Here is a 19,405-nt window from a genome sequence, read left to right on the forward strand (position 1 = left end):
CAGTACTCAATACACAATTCCGTCTCCAAGAGACAATGGCCGTTTTCCGTGGCTTTGTCCTGCGGAGGGGCCAGGACATTCCAAAACCTTGAGGATTCTCTCTCATTTCCTGGGTCTCAGACCCGAAGTAATAGCGATCTTGCGATTCTTACAAAGGAGGGGGCTACTCTGTACCCTCCGGCCCCTCAGAGTTGGGGCACATTCGTAACAAGGGAAAGAGGTGAGAAGTGGCGAGAGGTTGGAGCAGAGAAAGGGAGGGTCGAGAGCAGGGGAGAGCTGGAGGAGGATGCGAGGACATGAGAGAGACTGCAGGGGAAAGGAGAAATAGGTGGAGGGTATAGGGCAGGAGGTGAAGAGGAAGAGTGGATGAGAGGGAATGGGAGAGAGCACGGGGCATGGAGGTAGGAGATAGGTGGACTGTGGGAGAAGAGGATAGAGAGCAGGAGAGAGGGGCAAGGGTGTTATTTTATCTCAACGGGTGAGGTGGAAGGAATCAGGAGATAGCGACGATGGCTCCTCCCCCTTGACACCAACTTCATAAAGTTACTGAACTCCAGCCCTTTCACAGACTCAGCCGTCTCCAATCAGCGATCCGGCGCCGCCCCCTGATCGCCGATTGGCTGTCTGAACTGGGGGCAGGCTCTGATTGATTCTTTTCACAGTCAGTCAGCCGGGCCCTCGCAGCTGACTGTCGCGGAAGTGCAGCGGCGATGGAGCGGAGGGGTTGTGGCTGGCTGCTCGGGTTTCTGATCGCCGGGTCGGCGCTGCTCCGGGGAACCCGGGGGCTGGAGAACGGGCTGGCCCGGACCCCGGTCATGGGCTGGCTGCACTGGGAGAGGTTCCTGTGTAATGTCGACTGCCGGAGCGATCCCCACAACTGCATCAGGTGAGGAGTGGGCTCGGAGAGGAAAGGCCAGCGGTGATTTTGACAGGGAGGTCTGTAACTAGAGGTATTCCGCAGGATCAGTAAATCACTGCGTCAAAGATAGAAGCGAGCTGATTCGGAAGCTTGAAGAAAACAAGTAGAGTTGTGGATAGTAAAACAAAAGTTGCAGGTACCGACAGAGAAATAATTCATGACTGAGCAGGAAAGGAAGTGATATATAGGATTAAATATATAAATCCCCAAACTTCTTCAACCTCAGGTGGTAAATGATACAGCCTTACGATGGAATGTGGGAAAAGTTGAGTTCAAATGCACAGGTTAATTAATGCGAGATATTTGTAATCCAAAGGCGAATGTTGTGAGAAGGCAATTACATCAATGTCCCACAGATTCCACGACAGCAATACAAAATAACAATAGCAGTAGGTTTTATCTCCAAAGTTGTTCCACTCCACACACGAGGTATCACCGACAGTGATCCTCAACGAATATCCTTTCAACACAAGTGGTACCACACCCAAATTCAGCTACGGCGCATCCCAAAGTAGTGGCCACAGGATACTCAAACCGAATCCTCATGTGGATTATCACCAACAGTATCTTATCACAAAGGGGAATCTCTTCAAGGGAACCACCACCCAGGCAAGGGTCAACACACCGGTAGATTCCACAAGGCTACCCCAATCACACACAATGTGATAGCCACTTCTCCACTTCCATGACATACAAAATAACTTCAACAGTGATTTACCACAGGGGTGCCTTTCTTCAGTGAGCTACCACACCCAGACAAAGGGTAAACACACACGTGGTATTCACAAAGGTTTCCCCTCACCAGAGAACCCACTCCTGTGGATTAACTACGTGACAATCACGCTTTCGTAGTTGAATGGAAACAAACTTCACTCTCACGGGCTACTTAGAGAGAGAGTCCAAACAGTGATCTCTTTGTCAGTAGGTTTCTTCTGTTTCAAACTTTGCTCTCCTCTCCTCTCTCTGCAAACTTGTTCTAGTTGCAGAACCTGAGAGTCATTTATCAATACTCTGGATCGATCTCAACTCACCCCATTTGGGCTACTGAAAGTTTAAACCAGCGACCGACTCACTGGTGTCTTCCATTGACCGAATCCATCTTGACTCTGAACATGTGTGTCTGTGTGTCCTTGTATATTCAAAACAAGCCACGAGAAACCATAAACATTCATTGTCCATCAAATATCTCTCCCCCTCCCTCTCTCCCTCTCTCCCCCTCTCACCCTCTCCCTCACCCCCAGACAGTGTCCAAAAGTCAATCTCATTCTCCTGGCATTTTAAAGTGACAGTCCACAGACAAAACGAACCCTAGGGATACATAACAGCCATGAACATCAGCTTGGCCGTTACTCCTTACAAAACTTGCAATGCTGAAGGAGGTGAAAAGGAACCCAAGTGCTTCTACAACATTTCTATAGGATTAAGATCAGGACTTTGATTTGGCCACTCCAAAACATGAATTTTCTTCTTTTTAAACCATTCTGTTGTTGATTTACTCTTGTCTTTCGGATTATTGTCTTGTTTCATTATCAAACTTCTATTAAGCTTCAGGTGACAGACTGCTACCCTGACATTCTCCTGTAAAATGTCTTGATACAATTGTGAATTCATTGCTCCCTCAGTGACTGCAAGCTGTCCAAGCTCTGAGGAAGCAAAGCAGCCCCAAATACTCCTTCCTGCGTGCTTCACAGTTGGGATGAGGTTTTGGTGTTGGTGTGCAGTGCCCTTTTTCCTCCAAACATAGCAATGTGGATTTCTGCCAAAAGTTCAACTTCCATCTCACCTGTCCACAGAACATTTCCCGGGAAGTGTTGGAGAAAATCCAGGTGGTCTTTTGCAAACTTGAGACATGCAGCAATTTTTTTGTTTGAAGAGCAGTGGTCCTCTGTGGTGTTCTTCCATGGACACCATTCTCATTCAGTGTTCTTCTTATGTTGGACTCGTGAACAGGGACTTTAGCAAGTTCTAGAGATTTCTATAGGCCTTTTGCTGTTACCCTTGGGTTCTTTTTCACCTCTTCAGCATTGCACCTTGTGCTCTTGGTGTGATCTTTGCACGATGCCCACTCCTAGGGAGGGCAGTTTCCTCCATTTGTGGACACTTTCTCTTACTGTGGACTGACGAACACTCAGCCTTTGAGAAATGCTTTTGTAGCCTTTTTCCAGCTTGATGCATCTCTACAGTTCTTCCTCTGAAAGTTGGTACACATAAACAGATCTTTCTTGAGAAGAGCAGGCTCTGTCAGTAACCTGACCTTCTGGTTCTCTCCAACCTGCACCTCTGATCTCATCCCGTTGATTGGAACACCTGACTCCAAGCAGCTTTCATGGAAGGCATTACCCCAGAGGTTCACAAACTTTCCCAACAAATACGTGTAATATTGCATCATCCTTTCTCAATAAATAACTGAACAAGTATAATGTTTTTTGTGTTATATATTTAATTGGGTTCTCTTTATCCAGTTTTTGGACTTGTGTGAATATCTGATCATATTTTAGATCATATTTATGCAGAATTAGAGAATATTCTGCAGGGTTATCAAACTTTCTAGCACCACTGTAACTAAGTTAGTTGGCTTACATAAATCTTCTCTTCTGTTCTATTGGAAGTATTTCTGAAACCTTTGGGAATGCTCCTAACAGTTCTCACCAGGTACGGTGACTTTTTACCAAAAGTGGCAACGCAATGCTGGCTTGCAGCTCTGCCCAAGCTTTGTGAGGAGCATAAGCGCCACGTTCACTGCAGGGTTCACTGCAACTTTCCACAGTGCCAGGTAACGGACTGTGTGAGTGACCTACTGAGTTTGTCTTGCATCCCTCTCTCTGCTGCAGCGAGCAACTCTACATGCAGATGGCTGACATCATGGCAGCGGAGGGCTGGAAGGATGCTGGCTACGAATACGTCTGTATCGATGACTGCTGGCTGGCAGCCAGGAGGGACAGTAACAATCGCCTGCAGCCCGACCCCTTGCGCTTCCCCAGCGGGATAAAACACCTGGCTGACTATGTGAGTACCAATGGTGGGCTAACCCTACAATGCTGCCCCTCTACCCCTTTTCTAGCCTGCCCATGAGGTTTTGAATCAGAGAGAGATACAACAGGGAAACATGCCCTTTGACCCTCAGTCTAAAAGGACCACTGACCATCAACCACCTACTTAAATTAATCCTACCTGAATCCCATTTCGTCCTCTCCGCATTCCCATGAACTCAGATTCTGCCCCTCACCTACACACAATGTACAATGGCAATTGACCCTCTAATCCACCTGTCTTTGGGATGTGGGAGAAAAGGGCATGTGGTCGCAGGGAGAACGTGCAAACTGCACACAGATGGCACCCAGGGTTGGATAGAACCCATGCCCCTGGCGCTGTAGGGCGCCAACTCAACTAGCTGTGCGACCGTGCTGCTCCCCTGCTTGGTGTTGACCCTGCCCCCTTTCTCCCGAGGCAGGTGCACTCTAAAGGCCTGAAGCTGGGCATCTATCAGGATGTGGGCACCCATACCTGTGCCGGGTATCCGGGCAGTTTTGGCTTTTACGAGCTGGATGCTAAGACCTTTGCTGAGTGGGGCGTGGACCTGCTGAAGTTTGATGGCTGCAATTTCATTAACATAGACCTGCTGATCGAAGGTGAGTTGGGGGGAGGGGGGCCAATGTGGAATGGTGTCCCTGCTGGGAGATTCAGTACGTTAGGGATGATTGGTGTGACTCCTGGAAACCTGTGCCTGCTGTCTCATGTCTAAATTGAGTAACGAGGTTCTGGGGTTAACTCATCCCTTGCCGTCCTGGGCTCTGGTGTAGACAGCCACTCGTCTGTAGCGCTGAGGGATTACTAGCCCAACGGAACGTGGCCATGGTGTCACTGTAACGGGAGGTAGAGGGGCATCTCGGGTTTAACCTGGTTTCTTGTCCTCTGTATTTTCAGGTTACAAGAACATGTCTCTGGCCTTGAATCGGACGGGCCGAGGTATTGTATACTCCTGTGAGTGGCCTTTATACCTCCAGCCTTTTCAGCAGGTAGGGCCTGCCAGCCAGGCTTCCCGCTTTCTCACTCCCTTGCCCTCCCACTGCACCGAAGTAGGCAGCTTACTCTGTCAGGGATCAGGGCCACAGGCCCTGACTGCACCCACTGTCACTCATCCTGGAACAGAAAGACGCTGGTTGTCCCGCCGGTCTGCAAGGTGGAAAATGTTCATGGCCGGACACTTCTCTGAGTTTCCCTTGATGTTCTGATTGTCACACAGCTGTCTGGTGGGCCATTAGTGCGAGGCTAATAGGCCATACTGTTGACCAATGACGCCTGCAGTGAGTGAGGGGCAGAAGGCACCAGATTTACCCTTACCCTCACCCTCTATGACCACTCCTTCCCCAATATTTGGTCTTAACAGTCCACCCACAACACCCTTGCAGATGGAATGTAATCCCATGAGAGCATCTTGGGAGGTTAAGTGGGAGTAGAATGTACACAGCAAATGGCAGGGTCCTAGGGAGTGTCGATGAACAAAGAGACCTTAGAAGTGGCAACATCGGTGCTCAGGGTGGTGAAGAATGTTTATGCGTCGTTACCTTCATAGGTGAGAGTAGAGAATGTAAAAATAGGAAAGCTATGTTTCAATGTTACAAAACAATTATTAGATCACTCCTAGAATAGCCATGCTCCAGGAAGGATGTGGTTGTGAAGGAATGAGTTCAGAGGAGATTGGCCAGGATGTTGCCTGGATGCCTGCGTGGTCACAGGGAGAACATGCAACCTCCACATAGACAGCAGCTGAGGGTAGGACTGAACCCTGGTCTCTGGTGCTATGAGGCCGTGGCTCCATCTCTTGTGCTGCCCGCTGTGCCAAGTATCAATAGCTGAGAAGTTCTGAGAGTCCCAGCTGCCCTATGTAGTGCAGATATTTGGGATGGTGGCGGAAGAATTTCAGGATCTTGTGAGCAATGTGATTCTTTTGACTGGTCAATGCAAGGAAGGCAGTTCCTCTCCTGCATCGCTGAATCCACTGTCACGAACCCCGGTTTCAACACCTGGAACGGTACGTGATGTACTGGGAATCTGTGACTTTGTTTCTGTGAGTGTCATGCGATGACCTACCCCAACAGTATAAAGGGAGCAGCGCAGATTGCTCCGGAGAGTCGAGTATGGATTCAGTCAGTGAAAGACACCAGTGAGTCGGTCGCTGGTTTAAGCTTTCAGTAACCCGAAGGGGTGAGTTGAGATCGATCCAGAGTATGACTCTCACAGTTGCTACAGCTAGAGGCAGCTGCAGAGAAGAGCAGAGAGAAAAGGTTTGAAACAGAAGAAACCTAGTGACAAAGAGATCACCATCTGGACTCTCTCCAAGTAGCCTGTGATTCCATTCGAATATGAGCGTGTGATTGTCACATAGTTAATCCACAGGAGTGGGTTCTCTGGTGAGGGAAAACCTTTGTGAGTACCACGCGTGTGCTAACCTTTGTCTGGGTGTGGTAATTCAATGAAGGCAACCCTGTGGCAAATCACTGCTGGAGTTACTTCATATGTCGTGGAACTGGATAATTCAAATGTGGGTTTTTGGCACCCACTTTGGCAAGGTCTCGGGTTTGTGGTGACCAGTCCTGGAAAAGGGACTTCTCCTGTCAGTTACATGGTGAAATTCTCACTTTTTATGGACTCTTTGTAGACTCTTTGAAACAGACCGCATCGTGACCTCGCTTCCACTGTAAAGGTACGGTGGCCGCTTTGTGAGATCAGCGCTCGAGAGGTACTGTGTGTCTCTGCTGAATCACCTTTGGAATGGTACGGTGGCCGTTTTTGGCGTATCTCTGCAAGATTCGCTTCTTCGCTGTACAGTCTTATCCGTGAATTCCGCATGCGCGAATTCAACCAACCGCGAATCGAGAAAACTCAGAAGTGCGCTTCCAGCACTTGTTGTTCGAGCATGTTCAGACTTTTTTTTCTTGTCATTTAACAATGCAGTATAACAACTATCTTACATAGCACTTACATTGTATCAGGTATTATAAGTAATCTAGAGATGATTTAAAGTATACAGGAGGATGTGCGTGGTTTATCATGGATCGGGATCGAAAAAAATCGGATGTTCTCTTACTAAGTAAGTCAGAACAGGTACATCTGGTATTATTTAGCGTCAGTTAGTCAAATGTTTGTCTTCATATATAGTATATATTTTACCTTTCTATGCATATAAAACACTTAAGAACGTATGTTTCAGCCCTGGGCAGATTGCTCCCGAGTGCGCTGTCCACCATGTCGGGTCAATGTGGAGGATCAAAAACCCAAAACCCCAAAACCCAATAATTAAACCTCTGCGTTGCTTAGTAATAATTGTAGCTTTCATCGGGGCAGGGCCTTTCTCACTGTATCCTTTAAAATTGTTCCGATCGTTGACTGACATAGCCTAACGCTTTTCCAATGACCGATGGCGTTTCACCTCTTTCCGATCATTTATTATTTGCACTTTATTTTCAATCATTATCGTGATTATTTTCATGAACAGAAACACTGTGGATTGAGATCTCTGCCGCTGGGTCCTAATGTCCACCGTATTAACAGGTTAAATAAGGTCTGGGATTCTGCTGGGTCCTAAGGTCCACCACATTGAGACAGGTTGAATAAGGGACTTGAGCATCGGCCAAATTTGGTATCCGTGAGGGGTCCCAGAACCAATCCCTCGTGGATATGAAGGGCCGACTGTATTTTGAATCTCCATCTTCAAGATCGTCTTTTCACTAGACTTCGAATCCAAAAGTCTCTCCTCTCAGTTACCCCGTGAATCCCTGAAACTTTCTGAACTGTCATTCTGAGACTGTGCTTCAGTAAGACTCTGTTAAGAATTGTTTCTAAGTTTAACCGTTTGGGAGCTATAGACACATAGCGCTGTTATCTTCCGTGTTGTTAGTCGCTTGTTTAATTTTCTATGTTTCTGCTTGACTGTTAATAAATTCTGTTGTTTTCCGATAATATCCTGACTCCATCCCACATCTATTAGTGCTGGTTCCTTGTAACTCCACAAACCTTTGAATTAAGTCAAACCTCTTCAACATTAATGCAAGATTGTGGAATCAGTTCAGTGATGAGGTGAGTGAAGTTAGCCTCCCTGGTTCAGGAGCCAGATGGTTGAAGGGTTCCTAACTGTTGTTGTGGGACCTAAGTTTCCTATACTTTCTTCCCAATGGTAGCAGCAAGGAGATAACAGGGCCGAGATGGTGGGGGCCGTTGACGATGGACGCTGCTTTCTTGTGGCAGTGTTCCTTGTCGATTTGCTCAATGGTGGGCAGGGATTTTCCTGTGATGGACTGGGCTGTATGCACTACCTTCTGCAGACCTTTCCATTCATGGGCATTAATGTTTCTCTATCCAGCTGTGATGCATCTGGTCAGGGTACTCTCCACTGTTCATCTTCAGAAATCTGTCAAAGTTTTAGATGACATGCTGAATCTGTGCAAACTTCGAACAAAGCAGAGGTGCAGCTGTGCTTTCTTTGTAATGGCACTTACGTCCAGGTCCCTGGTCCCAGGACAGATCCTCTGAAAATATGAGACAAGGAATTAAAGTTACTGGCTGTCTCCATCTCTGATCCCCCGATGAGGACTGGCTCCTAGACTTCTAGCTTCCTCCTCCTGCAGTCAATAATCAGCTCTTTGGTTTCACTGACATTGACTGAGAGATTGTCGTGGCACCACTCAGCCAGATTTTCAATTTCCCTCCTGTATGCTGAATCGTCACCACCTTTGATTCAGCCGATGACTGTGGTGTTGTCGGCAAACTTAAGTATGCTGCAGATCAGTGTCCAGTCCAACTTGGTTCCAGTTGACAACTGCAGCCCATCCATTCTGCATTGATATTTCACTAATGATTTAAAAATACAGTTTGTTCCTTTGAGCTGTTGGACCTTTTAATCATTTTTTGGGATCTGCCCAACATTTATTGCCCTTGAGGAGGTGGGGGTGAGCCAGCTTCTTGAGAACTGCAGGCCCCTGGTGAAGGTGCTCCTGTGGAGGCGATGTTGGGGGGACAGGAATTCCAGAAGTTGGATCCAGTGATAATGAAGGGCTGTTTCTGTATCTCCAAGTCAGGTGGGGTGTGATGCAAAGGGGAACCTGAAGGTGGCAGTGCTTCTAAGTAGCTGCCTCAGTGGGAGAATAGGAGAGGCTGTTGTGTAGGTGGTGTACACTGCAGCCTCTGTGTACCAGTGTGGAGGCAGTGAATGCGTAGGGTAATGGAGTTCTGCCTTAGCCTGAACGATGATGATCTCTTGAGAGTTGAAGGGCATCCAGGCAAGTCCATCACATCCTGCTTTGTGATCTGTAGATAGTGGAAGCGTTTCAAGGTGTCAGGAAGGAGTCACTTAGGCCAGTGTACCTCCTCTCTGGACTGCCCTTGTAGCCATTGTATCTATGTGTGTGGTTGAGTTGATTTTTTTTTTGTAATTGGTGCCCCTCCCTCCCCAAGCATACTGATGGTGGTACTTAGGAACAGTAATGTAAGTGCTTGAGAAATAGGAGTAGGAGTAGGCCAGTTGGCCCATCAAGCCTATGCTACCATTCAATATGATCATGATTACTCTGCCCCAAGTCTCGTCTGCTTGTCAGTACCAGAGTCCCACAGTCGTCAGCTCCATTGAGTGTCAAAGGTAAATGGTTAGATTGGTCAAGATTGGTAAGGAGATGGTCCTTACCACCAGGCTCATGTGGCATTGATGTTGTTTGTCAGTCATCAGCCCGAATCTGCATGTTGACTTTGTTTTCCAGTGTGCAGATGTGGGCTGCTTCATTTGGCAAGGAGTTACAAGTGGAGTTAAGGGATCGTGCATCATTGTTGAATATCTCCACATCTGATTAGCAATTGCTGATGTAGCTGGTCCCAGGACACTGGTGCCTGAGTGAAATCCTGGGAATCACTCAGGCTCAATCTCCAACCATTTTTCCAGGTATAACTCCAGCCACTGGAACAATTTCCCCTGGGATGCACAGTGACTTCAGCTTTACCAAACTCAGTCAAACACTGCCTTGGTGTTGAAGCCAAGTCTCTCTCATCTCTGCTCTCACATTTCCCTGTCTGGTCCAGGTTTGAGGTCTATTTCCCAGTGGTCCTGGTGAAACCCAAGCTTGGCTCTGCTGAGCAGGTTATTGTTGAATACATGCTGTCTTGTAGAGCTGTTGATGACGCCTCCCCCCCAACCCCCATCACTCTGCTGACAACCGAGCATTGGCTGTACTGCAATTAGCCAACTGGCTGTGCTTTGTCTTTGAGGCTTACCTGGGCGATCCCCTGCATGAAATTCTGCTCATGTTGTATCCACGGAAACAGCTTGGCTAACTCGAGGGCATGGACTTTAGTGCCACCACTGGGGTACACTGGTCCCATAGCGTCTGCTGTACACCAGCTGCCCTCACTTGCTTTGACCTCTAAATTGATACCTTGGTGTAATATTAATTAATCATTTAACATCGGTACTGGGGGGAATGTGATAACTTAGCAGTCTAAAAACCAAGGAAGGGGCAGAAAGGTGGCAAAAGTGAGTGGGAAATTGGATACTTGGGCTGCTTTTACACTCCAACAAAAGGCAACTAAGAAAACTATAAGAAGGGAAAAGATGAAATATGAAGCAATAATACCAAAAGTTTTTTCAGTTATATCAAGAGTAATAGGGAGGTGAGAGTTAATGTTGGACCACTGGAAAATGAGGCTGGTGAGGTAGTAATGGGGTCAAAGAAATGGCAGATGAACTTTATGGGTACTTTGCTTCTGTCTTCACTGTGGATGACAGTAGCCAGAGGTCCCTGAGTGTCAGGGGGCAGGAGTGAGTCCATTTCCAATACAAAGGGAAAAGGGCTAGCCAAACTGAAAGGTCTTAAGGTGGATATGTCACCTAGACCAGATGGACTACATCCCAAAGTCCTGAAAGAGGTTGCTGAAGAGATAGCAGATGCATTGGCCATGATCTTTCAAGAATTGCTTGATTCTGGCATGGTTCCAGAGGACTGGAAAATTGCAAATGTCACTCCACTCTTTAAGAAGGGAGGAGGACAAAAGAAAGGAAATTATAAGCCAGTTAGCCTATCCACAGTGGTTGGGGAAGAATTGGAGTCTGTTATTAAGGATGAGATTTCGGGTACTTGGAGACTAATGATGAAATAAGCCAAAGTCAGCATGGTTTCTGTAAAGGAAACCTTGTTTGACAAATCTGTTAGAGTAACAAGCAGGGTGAACAAAGGAGAGGAAGTGGATGTCAATTACTTGGATTTGTTTCAAGGGGAATAGAATATAAAAGCAAGGAGATAATGTTGAGCTTTTATAAGACACCAGTCAGGCCGCACTTGGAATATTGTCAACAGATTTGGGCCCCATATCTCAGAAAGGATATGTTGTCATTGGAAAGAGTCCAGAGGAGGTTCATGAGGATGATTCCGGGAATGAAGGGGTTAACATATGAGGAGCGTTTGGCGGCTTTGGACCTGTACTCATTGGAATTCAGAATGCTGAAAGAACTAGATAGGGTGGATGTAAAGAGGAGGTTTCCTATGGTGAGGAGTATCCAGATCTAGAGGGCACAGCCTCAGAATTGAGGGATGACCCTTTAGAACAGAGGTAAGGAGGAATGTTTTTACCCAGAGAGTGGTGAATCTGCAGAATGCTCTGCCACAGGCTGTGGTAGAGGCCAAGACTGTGGGTATATTTAAAGCGGAAGTTGATAGTTTCCTGATTGGTCAGGGCATCAAAGGACATGGGGAGAAGGCAGCTGTATGGGGTTGAGTGGGATCCGGGATCAGCCATGATGGAATGACAGAGCAGACTCGATGGGCTGAATGGCCTAATTCTGCTTCTGTGTCTTACGGCCTTAAAACAAAATCAGTGGATTAAGCAAAATCAGCATGGGTTTGTGTAAGAGAATTGTGTGATGAACTTAGTGGAGGTTTTTGGGATTGCTCTTGAGATATCAAATAGAATAGGCTGAAGACTGGCTTCCTTGACAGTGGTGAAGGCAGAATTAATTCCTTCTGATGGTAATACCAACTCCCAGAATCCTACTGGAGATAGACATGGTGAACAATTGGTTGTCATCCTTAAATTTTATACATCATGTTCAGTTCAGCTGGGAAATGGGTGCAAATATAATCCCACTATAATATTTTAAATTAAAAAAATCAAAGCAATGAGAGAAACTGGTCTACAGACCAGGTAGCCTAACATTAGTAGAGGAGGAGGGGGAATGGGATGACATAATTAGAAAATTCGGTGGATTAGCACGGATATGTGTAAGAGAAGTGTTTGATGAATTTAGTGGTGGTTTTTGAGGTGGAACACTAGATGGCCATGCACTGGTGAGCTCGCTCCCTGCTGGGCTTGGACGAGCAGCTCCCTCACGTTTCCAGAGAACCAGGTTCAATCCAAAGCTCCGGGGCTGTCTGGGTGAAGTTTACATTCTCTCCTGACCACGTACTTTCCCCTAAGTGCTCCAGTTCCCTCCCACATCCCAAAGACGTTCAGGCTGGTGGTGTGTGGGGGGGGGGGGGGGGGTTAATGGGTTGCTGCAAATTGCCCCCCGTGTGTGAGTACAGAGTAGAATCTGAGGGAGACGGAATTGAATGGGAACGTGGAGAGAATTTTTAAAACTGGTGTCAGTGTAGGATTAATGTAAATAGGTGGTTGATAGTCAGCCTGGAGTTGATGGGCCACTTGGCCTATTTCCATGCCGTATCTCACTATATACAGTGAGGTCACGACCTGACCTTTGACCGGGGTGTGTTTATCACCTAACCTTGCTGCATTTTGTCTGGCGTGACTGATGGTATAAAACCTTTTGGCAAAAGAGCAGACAGCATCAGCCAGCAGGAAGGGTTAACAGTCCAGGCCGTGGCCTTCCAGCACGGGGAGAGCATGCAACCTCCACACAGACAGCAGCTGAGGACAGGACTGAACCCTGGCCGTGGCTGCTCCTGTTGAGCAGAACCCTGTGCAGGAGACAGTCGGCTCCGGAAAGACTAGCGCCCAGACTGACCATCTGCTCCGGAGAGACCGGCACGCAGACTGACCGTCTGCTCCGGAGAGACTGGACGCACAGGAGACGGTCTGCTCCGGAGAGACCGGCACGCAGACTGACCATCTGCTCCGGAGAGACTGGACGCACAGGAGACGGTCTGCTCCGGAGAGACCGGCACGCAGACTGACCGTCTGCTCCGGAGAGACTGGCACGCAGACTGACCGTCTGCTCCGGAGAGACTGAACGCACAGGAGATGGTCTGCTCCGGAGAGACCGGCACGCAGACTGACCGTCTGCTCCGGAGAGACTGGCACGCAGACTGACCGTCTGCTCCGGAGAGACCGGCACGCAGACTGACCGTCTGCTCCGGAGAGACCGGCACGCAGACTGACCGTCTGCTCCGGAGAGATTGGACGCACAGGAGACGGTCTGCTCCGGAGAGACTGGCACGCAGACTAACCACCTGCTCCGGAGAGACTGGACGCACAGGAGACCATCTGCTCCGGGGAGACTGGACTCACAGGAGACCGTCTGCTCCGGAGAGACTGGACGCACAGGAGATGGTCTGCTCTGGAGAGACTGGACGCACAGGAGACGGTCTGCTCTGGAGAGACTGGGTGCACAGGAGACAGTCTGCTCCGGGGAGACTGGACGCACAGGAGACGGTCTGCTCTGGAGAGATGGGTGCACAGGAGACAGTCTGCTCCGGAGAGACTGGACGCACAGGAGACGGTCTGCTCTGGAGAGACTGGGTGCACAGGAGACAGTCTGCTCCAGAGAGACTAGCGGGCAGGCAGATCGTCTGCTCCGGAGAGACTGGACGCACAGGAGACGGTCTGCTCTGGAGAGACTGGCACGCAGACTGACCGTCTGCTCCGGAGAGACTGGCACGCAGACTGACCGTCTGCTCCGGAGAGACTGGACGCACAGGAGACGGTCTGCTCTGGAGAGACTGGCACGCAGACTGACCGTCTGCTCCGGAGAGACTGGCACGCAGACTGACCGTCTGCTCCGGAGAGACTAGCGGGCAGGCAGATCGTCTGCTCCTGAGAGACTGGACACACAGGAGACGGTCTGCTCCAGAGAGACTGGGTGCACAGGAGACGGTCTGCTCCGGAGAGACTGGCGCCCAGGCAGACCGTCTGCTCCGGAGAGACTGGACGCACAGGAGACGGTCTGCTCCGGAGAGACTGGCGCCCAGGCAGACCGTCTGCTCCGGAGAGACTGGACGCACAGGAGACGGTCTGCTCCTGAGAGACTGGCACGTAGACTGACCGTCTGCTCCGGAGAGACTGGACGCACAGGAGACCGTCTGCTCCGGAGAGACTGGACGCACAGGAGACCGTCTGCTCCGGAGAGACTGGACGCACAGGAGACCGTCTGCTCCGGAGAGTCTGGACGCACAGGAGACCGTCTGCTCCAGGGAGACTGGACGCACAGGAGACCGTCTGCTCCAGGGAGACTGGACGCACAGGAGACGGTCTGCTCCGGAGAGACTGGCGCCCAGGCAGACAGTCTGCTCCGGAGAGACTGGACGCACAGGAGACGGTCTGCTCCGGAGAGACTGGACGCACAGGAGACGGTCTGCTCCGGAGAGAGTGGACGCAGACCGACCATCTGCTCCGGAGAGACTGGACGCAGATGGACCGTCAGTTGCAAAGCCATGACGAGATGGATTGTGAGGTCGAGAGTTCATCTTTTGGTACAAGAGACACCAGGTCAGGAAGAGAGTGGACACAGGAAGGGAGCAAAGTGTGTGAAATGAGGTGGGGTGCAAATGCGAGGGTCTGATTTTGCTGGTAATTCTCTCCCTTTTCCAGCCCAATTACACGGACATCAAGAATCACTGCAACCAGTGGAGGAACTACATTGATATCAGTGACTCGTGGAGCTCACTGAAAAGCATCATTAGTTGGACAGCCACACACCAGAATGTGATTCAGTCTGTGGCAGGACCTGGTGGCTGGAACGACCCAGACATGGTGAGTACGTGGCCAACGGTGATCCCAGGTAAAGACGCTGTTGTCAATGGGTGACTGACCTCGGGCTGGTGGAGGTGCCCCCATCCGCCCCTGTGTGGTATCTGACTTCTCTCTTTGCTTGGACAGCTTGTCATTGGTAACTTTGGGCTGAGCAGGAACCAGCAGGTGACCCAGATGGCACTGTGGGCTATCATGGCAGCCCCTCTGCTGATGTCAAATGACCTTCGCAACCTCAACCCCGAGTCCAAGGCACTGCTTCAGAACCGGTTTGTCATCGCCATTAACCAGGACCCTCTGGGAATCCAAGGTCATCACGTGACCAAGGTGAGTGCCAGACCTCCCCTTCCTTTCCATGGGTTTGTATCAAGTCCCTCTCCCCAGTCTGCCAGTGGCTGGCTAGATAGTTGTAATTATCAAGACCCTTTTTGGGGAAACTTGGGTTTGTGCTGAGGAACTAGACTCTGCTGTGAACATCTTATCTTGTTTGCAATCATCATTCAGTCATAGCTGCCCAAGGGTGGGGGGGGAATGGAGGACGAGGTCAGAGAGTAGGCGAGTGAAAATCTTGAAATGGAATGAGGGCTAGCTGATCGAGTGGTCTCTCTGAGTCATACAGCTCAGGAAGAGGCTCTTCAGACCATCATGTTCATGCCACACTCATTATAGTTATCACATTTGTCTGCAATAGGTCTTTGTCCTGCTATCTTGGCCTATTCAAGGTATCGACTAAATGGACCTTCAACCCAGACTTTTGTATCTGACTCATCACCACCATTCCATATATCAACCACTCTCTGTGTACAGTGTTCCTCAGATCCCCTTTCAACCTCCTTCCCCTCCTCCCCCTCCCTCCCACTCCTGTCCACCCCTCCTCCTTTCTCTCACTCTTTCTCCCTCAGCCTTCTGCACTCCCTGATAAACAGGCCCACCCCATTCAATCTCTTCCCACAAATTCCTTCAGAGCTGCTGTACTTCCTCTTCCCCCCCTCCAGTGTAAACACACCTTGCCTATAGGTGAGTCATCCAGAACGCTAAACAATGGTCCAAGGCAGACCTACCCAATATAACATCACAGCTCTTGCATTCTAGACTCTGATTTACAGTGATTTCCATTTTGAAAACTTTGCTTCTGAGATGACGGTTTTATCTGTGATGGAGAACTGCAATACGTGGGGTTTGGATACGAGTCGCTCCCTTTCTCCAGCACTGTCAATGGTAGAAGCACCTGAGAGTTCTCTGACTGTTTCACGTTCTCTTTTCAGCAAGGCAACTTTGATCTGTGGTCGCGGCCGCTGGCGGGCGGGGGCTTTGCTTACGCCATCATCAACTGGGCAGAGATCGGTGGCCCAGAGAAGTTCCCCATTGTCATGTTCGGACTGGACGAAGGCAAAGCTTGCAAGGAGAAATGCCTGGTCACAGAGATCCTACCCGACATCCGGTTCCGGGGAATCAAGAGCCCGTCATCTGTGGTGGACTTCTGGGTGAACCCCACCGGCACTGTCCTCTTCACCGTTTTCCCCCATAGCTCGAAGCCGTCACTCAAGGTGCAATCGCCGCGGAGCCGTCACAGACACAGAGCGAGGTTGTGAAGATGACTGCCCTACAGCAGCAGTAACAAACGTTGTCTCTTCTCACACCGTGACCTGGCCAAGTCTTTATTAATCGTGTAGAATTTGATACGAGAATGCATTCATTGTGTACGGGATACAGAATCGAGAGTGTTGGTGCTGGGGACAGGGTTTTGGAATGGTTTTGAGTTGCAGGGATGGTCCCATAGAGTCATATAGCAATGAAACAGGCCATTCAGCCCTAGTCATCCATGCTAACCATTCCTAGTTGTTCCTTTTTCCGGCACGTGATCCATAGCCTTCTATGTCTAGCTGATTCAAGTGTTCATCAAGACTTTAATGTTGATAATCACTCACCCACTCTCTTAGGCAAGCACCCTGGGTACTCATCTCTCTCTCTCTCTCCAGGTGAAGAAGGCTCACGTTAGCTCATCTTTGAAACTCTTATTCCTTATGCCAAACTACATCCTCTGCTTTTATCTACCTCTGCTGTGGAAAAATGTTTCCTGCAGTCATTTTCAGTGAGGTTTCCCTAAGGAAAGGTCGGCTGCAACAGCTCCCGGTCACTTTCAGTGAGGTTTCCCTACGGAAAGGTCAGCTGCAACAGCTCCCGGTCACTTTCAGTGAGGTTTCCCTACGGAAAGGTCGGCTGCAACAGCTCCCGGTCACTTTCAGTGAGGTTTCCCTACGGAAAGGTCGGCTGCAACAGCTCCCGGTCACTTTCAGTGAGGTTTCCCTACGGAAAGGTCGGCTGCAACAGCTCCCGGTCATTTTCAGTGAGGTTTCCCTACGGAAAGGTCGGCTGCAACAGCTCCCGGTCATTTTCAGTGAGGTTTCCCTACGGAAAGGTCGGCTGCAACAGCTCCCGGTCACTTTCAGTGAGGTTTCCCTACGGAAAGGTCAGCTGCAACAGCTCCCGGTCACTTTCAGTGAGGTTTCCCTACGGAAAGGTCAGCTGCAACAGCTCCCGGTCACTTTCAGTGAGGTTTCCCTACGGAAAGGTCAGCTGCAACAGCTCCCGGTCACTTTCAGTGAGGTTTCCTTACGGAAAGGTCAGCTGCAACAGCTCCCGGTCACTTTCAGTGAGGTTTCCCTACGGAAAGGTCAGCTGCAACAGCTCCCGGTCACTTTCAGTGAGGTTTCCTTACGGAAAGGTCAGCTGCAACAGCTCCCGGTCACTTTCAGTGAGGTTTCCCTACGGAAAGGTCAGCTGCAACAGCTCCCGGTCACTTTCAGTGAGGTTTCCCTACGGAAAGGTCAGCTGCAACAGCTCCCGGTCACTTTCAGTGAGGTTTCCCTACGGAAAGGTCAGCTGCAACAGCTCCCGGTCACTTTCAGTGAGGTTTCCCTAAGGAAAGGTCAGCTGCAACAGCTCCCGGTCATTTTCAGTGAGGTTTCCCTACGGAAAGGTCGGCTTCAACAGCTCCCGGTCACTTTCAGTGAGGTTTCCCTACGGAAAGGTCGGCTTCAACAGCTCCCGGTCACTTTCAGTGAGGTTTCCCTACGGAAAGGTCGGCTGCAACAGCTCCCGGTCACCTTCCCAGCGGAAAGGTGCAGCGCCTGCTTCTCCTGCAGTCTGGGTTTTGTAACTGGAACGGAACTCTGCCTCTCGTTCTATCAATACCAACCTCACCCCGAACGTCCTGCTTCCCAAGAGGTCAGGTGCTGACCCTTGATGTTGGGAGGGTACGTGTGCGTGCATGTGTATGGGATCCTGTCCTCTTGTCCCCTGGTATTCCCCACTGGACGGTGTGTGGCTGGGAGTCTCTTTGTGCAATGATTTTTATCTTTATCCCTGAGCTGGTTCTGCTGACAGTTAGGGTCCAAGTATGCTTATCTATGTGTTTATGGCAGAGCTACTGTTAAACACAAAGGATTGCTCACCAGTCTCTGAGCAGACCAGGGCTGAACTATCACATTCTTTTTGCCCCATAGTCCTCTAGGTTGGGCTGTCAGCTTTGCAGGTTCCTGTGCAAGACTGACCCAATTAGTTCAACTGTCTTAACTCTTTTCCCAACCATCAGAAGCTGCCCGTCTGAGACAATATGGTTCAGTGGACAGAGCTCAATGCACGGAGATTCCCTGCGTTTCCCTTGTCAACCCCAGCTCCTGACTCCCACACCCACACCACAAGTGCTCCCTGGGTTCCTGCTGCCCCACAGAGTAGTTACTTACTGACAAGTGTGATTTTGTTTTCCAAAGATAATCAGTTGATTTTTGCCATAACTGATTTCTCTTTTATTGAGGAATATATTTTGCAATAGATCTATAATTGATTTGCAGTAACAAGGTGGGAAGAGATTAACAATTCTCACGTAAGGACATGAGCTAGAAGCAGGTGTAGGCCATTTGGCCGTGAAATCTGCTTCACAATTCAGTAAGCAGCAACTTGGGTTCTAGTCTTCTGTACAAAGCCAATTATCTATGATGTAATAAACTTTTTATTGAATTTTACATTCTTGTCTTGAGTTTTTATTTGTTTAAAAATGTTATCTCAGATAACCCATTCATCTTTACAGTGCAAGGAGAGGTTTCCTCACCCTCTTATGAGCCCCGGGAAAGCAGGGTAGCCTACCACTACTCTGGTTTTGTGTGGATTGAGGAGGTCCAGTGTGACAGCTGCAAACTCTTTCAAAGCTGGATGAGTAACTTATGAGATAGTGCAAACCTCATTTGATAAGCGGACTTTAAATTCTCAATACAATAGTACTCCACTAATCCAACACCGGTGCTGGGCTAGGTTCCCCATACTGTTTTGATATCATTTGCCAATAATGCGACAACACACTTTCAATCCAGTATTTTTAACGATGTTAAACGGAACAGCAGTATAATTTTCTAGTGAGCTCAGTGAGTTTCAAAGCAGTGCAGCAAAAAGCAGGTGAGCTTGAAAGTCGTGTAGGAACCAGAACCCAGCTGGAAATGTGATCACCAGGAACCGGGAGTGTCCAAG

At 49.2% G+C, this 19,405-nt stretch overlaps 2 protein-coding genes across 9 annotated transcripts; both read left to right on the forward strand.

The window, feature by feature from the left end:
• The first annotated feature begins 677 nt into the window (after positions 1 to 677).
• gla (galactosidase, alpha) lies at positions 678 to 18,906 on the forward strand. 8 transcript variants are annotated; one of them, XM_073058509.1, is made up of 9 exons: positions 678 to 886; positions 3,751 to 3,925; positions 4,371 to 4,548; positions 4,844 to 4,935; positions 14,723 to 14,884; positions 15,011 to 15,208; positions 16,147 to 17,182; positions 17,285 to 17,794; positions 17,846 to 18,906. In XM_073058509.1, exons 1-7 carry the CDS (start codon positions 711 to 713, stop codon positions 16,471 to 16,473), a joined length of 1,308 nt encoding a protein of 435 aa, XP_072914610.1. In that variant the 5' UTR covers positions 678 to 710; the 3' UTR covers positions 16,474 to 17,182; positions 17,285 to 17,794; positions 17,846 to 18,906. The 8 variants fall into 8 exon arrangements, with proteins under 8 accessions (XP_072914610.1, XP_072914611.1, XP_072914613.1 ...); XM_073058510.1 differs by having other exon boundaries at positions 17,897 to 18,906; XM_073058512.1 differs by having other exon boundaries at positions 17,948 to 18,906.
• LOC140734490 (uncharacterized) lies at positions 16,952 to 18,906 on the forward strand. Its single transcript, XM_073058514.1, has 2 exons — positions 16,952 to 17,233; positions 17,336 to 18,906. Exons 1-2 carry the CDS (start codon positions 16,952 to 16,954, stop codon positions 18,119 to 18,121), a joined length of 1,068 nt encoding a protein of 355 aa, XP_072914615.1. The 3' UTR covers positions 18,122 to 18,906.
• Positions 18,907 to 19,405: the final 499 nt, after the last annotated feature.

The sequence above is a fragment of the Hemitrygon akajei genome, chromosome 10 (assembly GCF_048418815.1).
Source record: "Hemitrygon akajei chromosome 10, sHemAka1.3, whole genome shotgun sequence".
NCBI lineage: Eukaryota > Metazoa > Chordata > Chondrichthyes > Myliobatiformes > Dasyatidae > Hemitrygon > Hemitrygon akajei.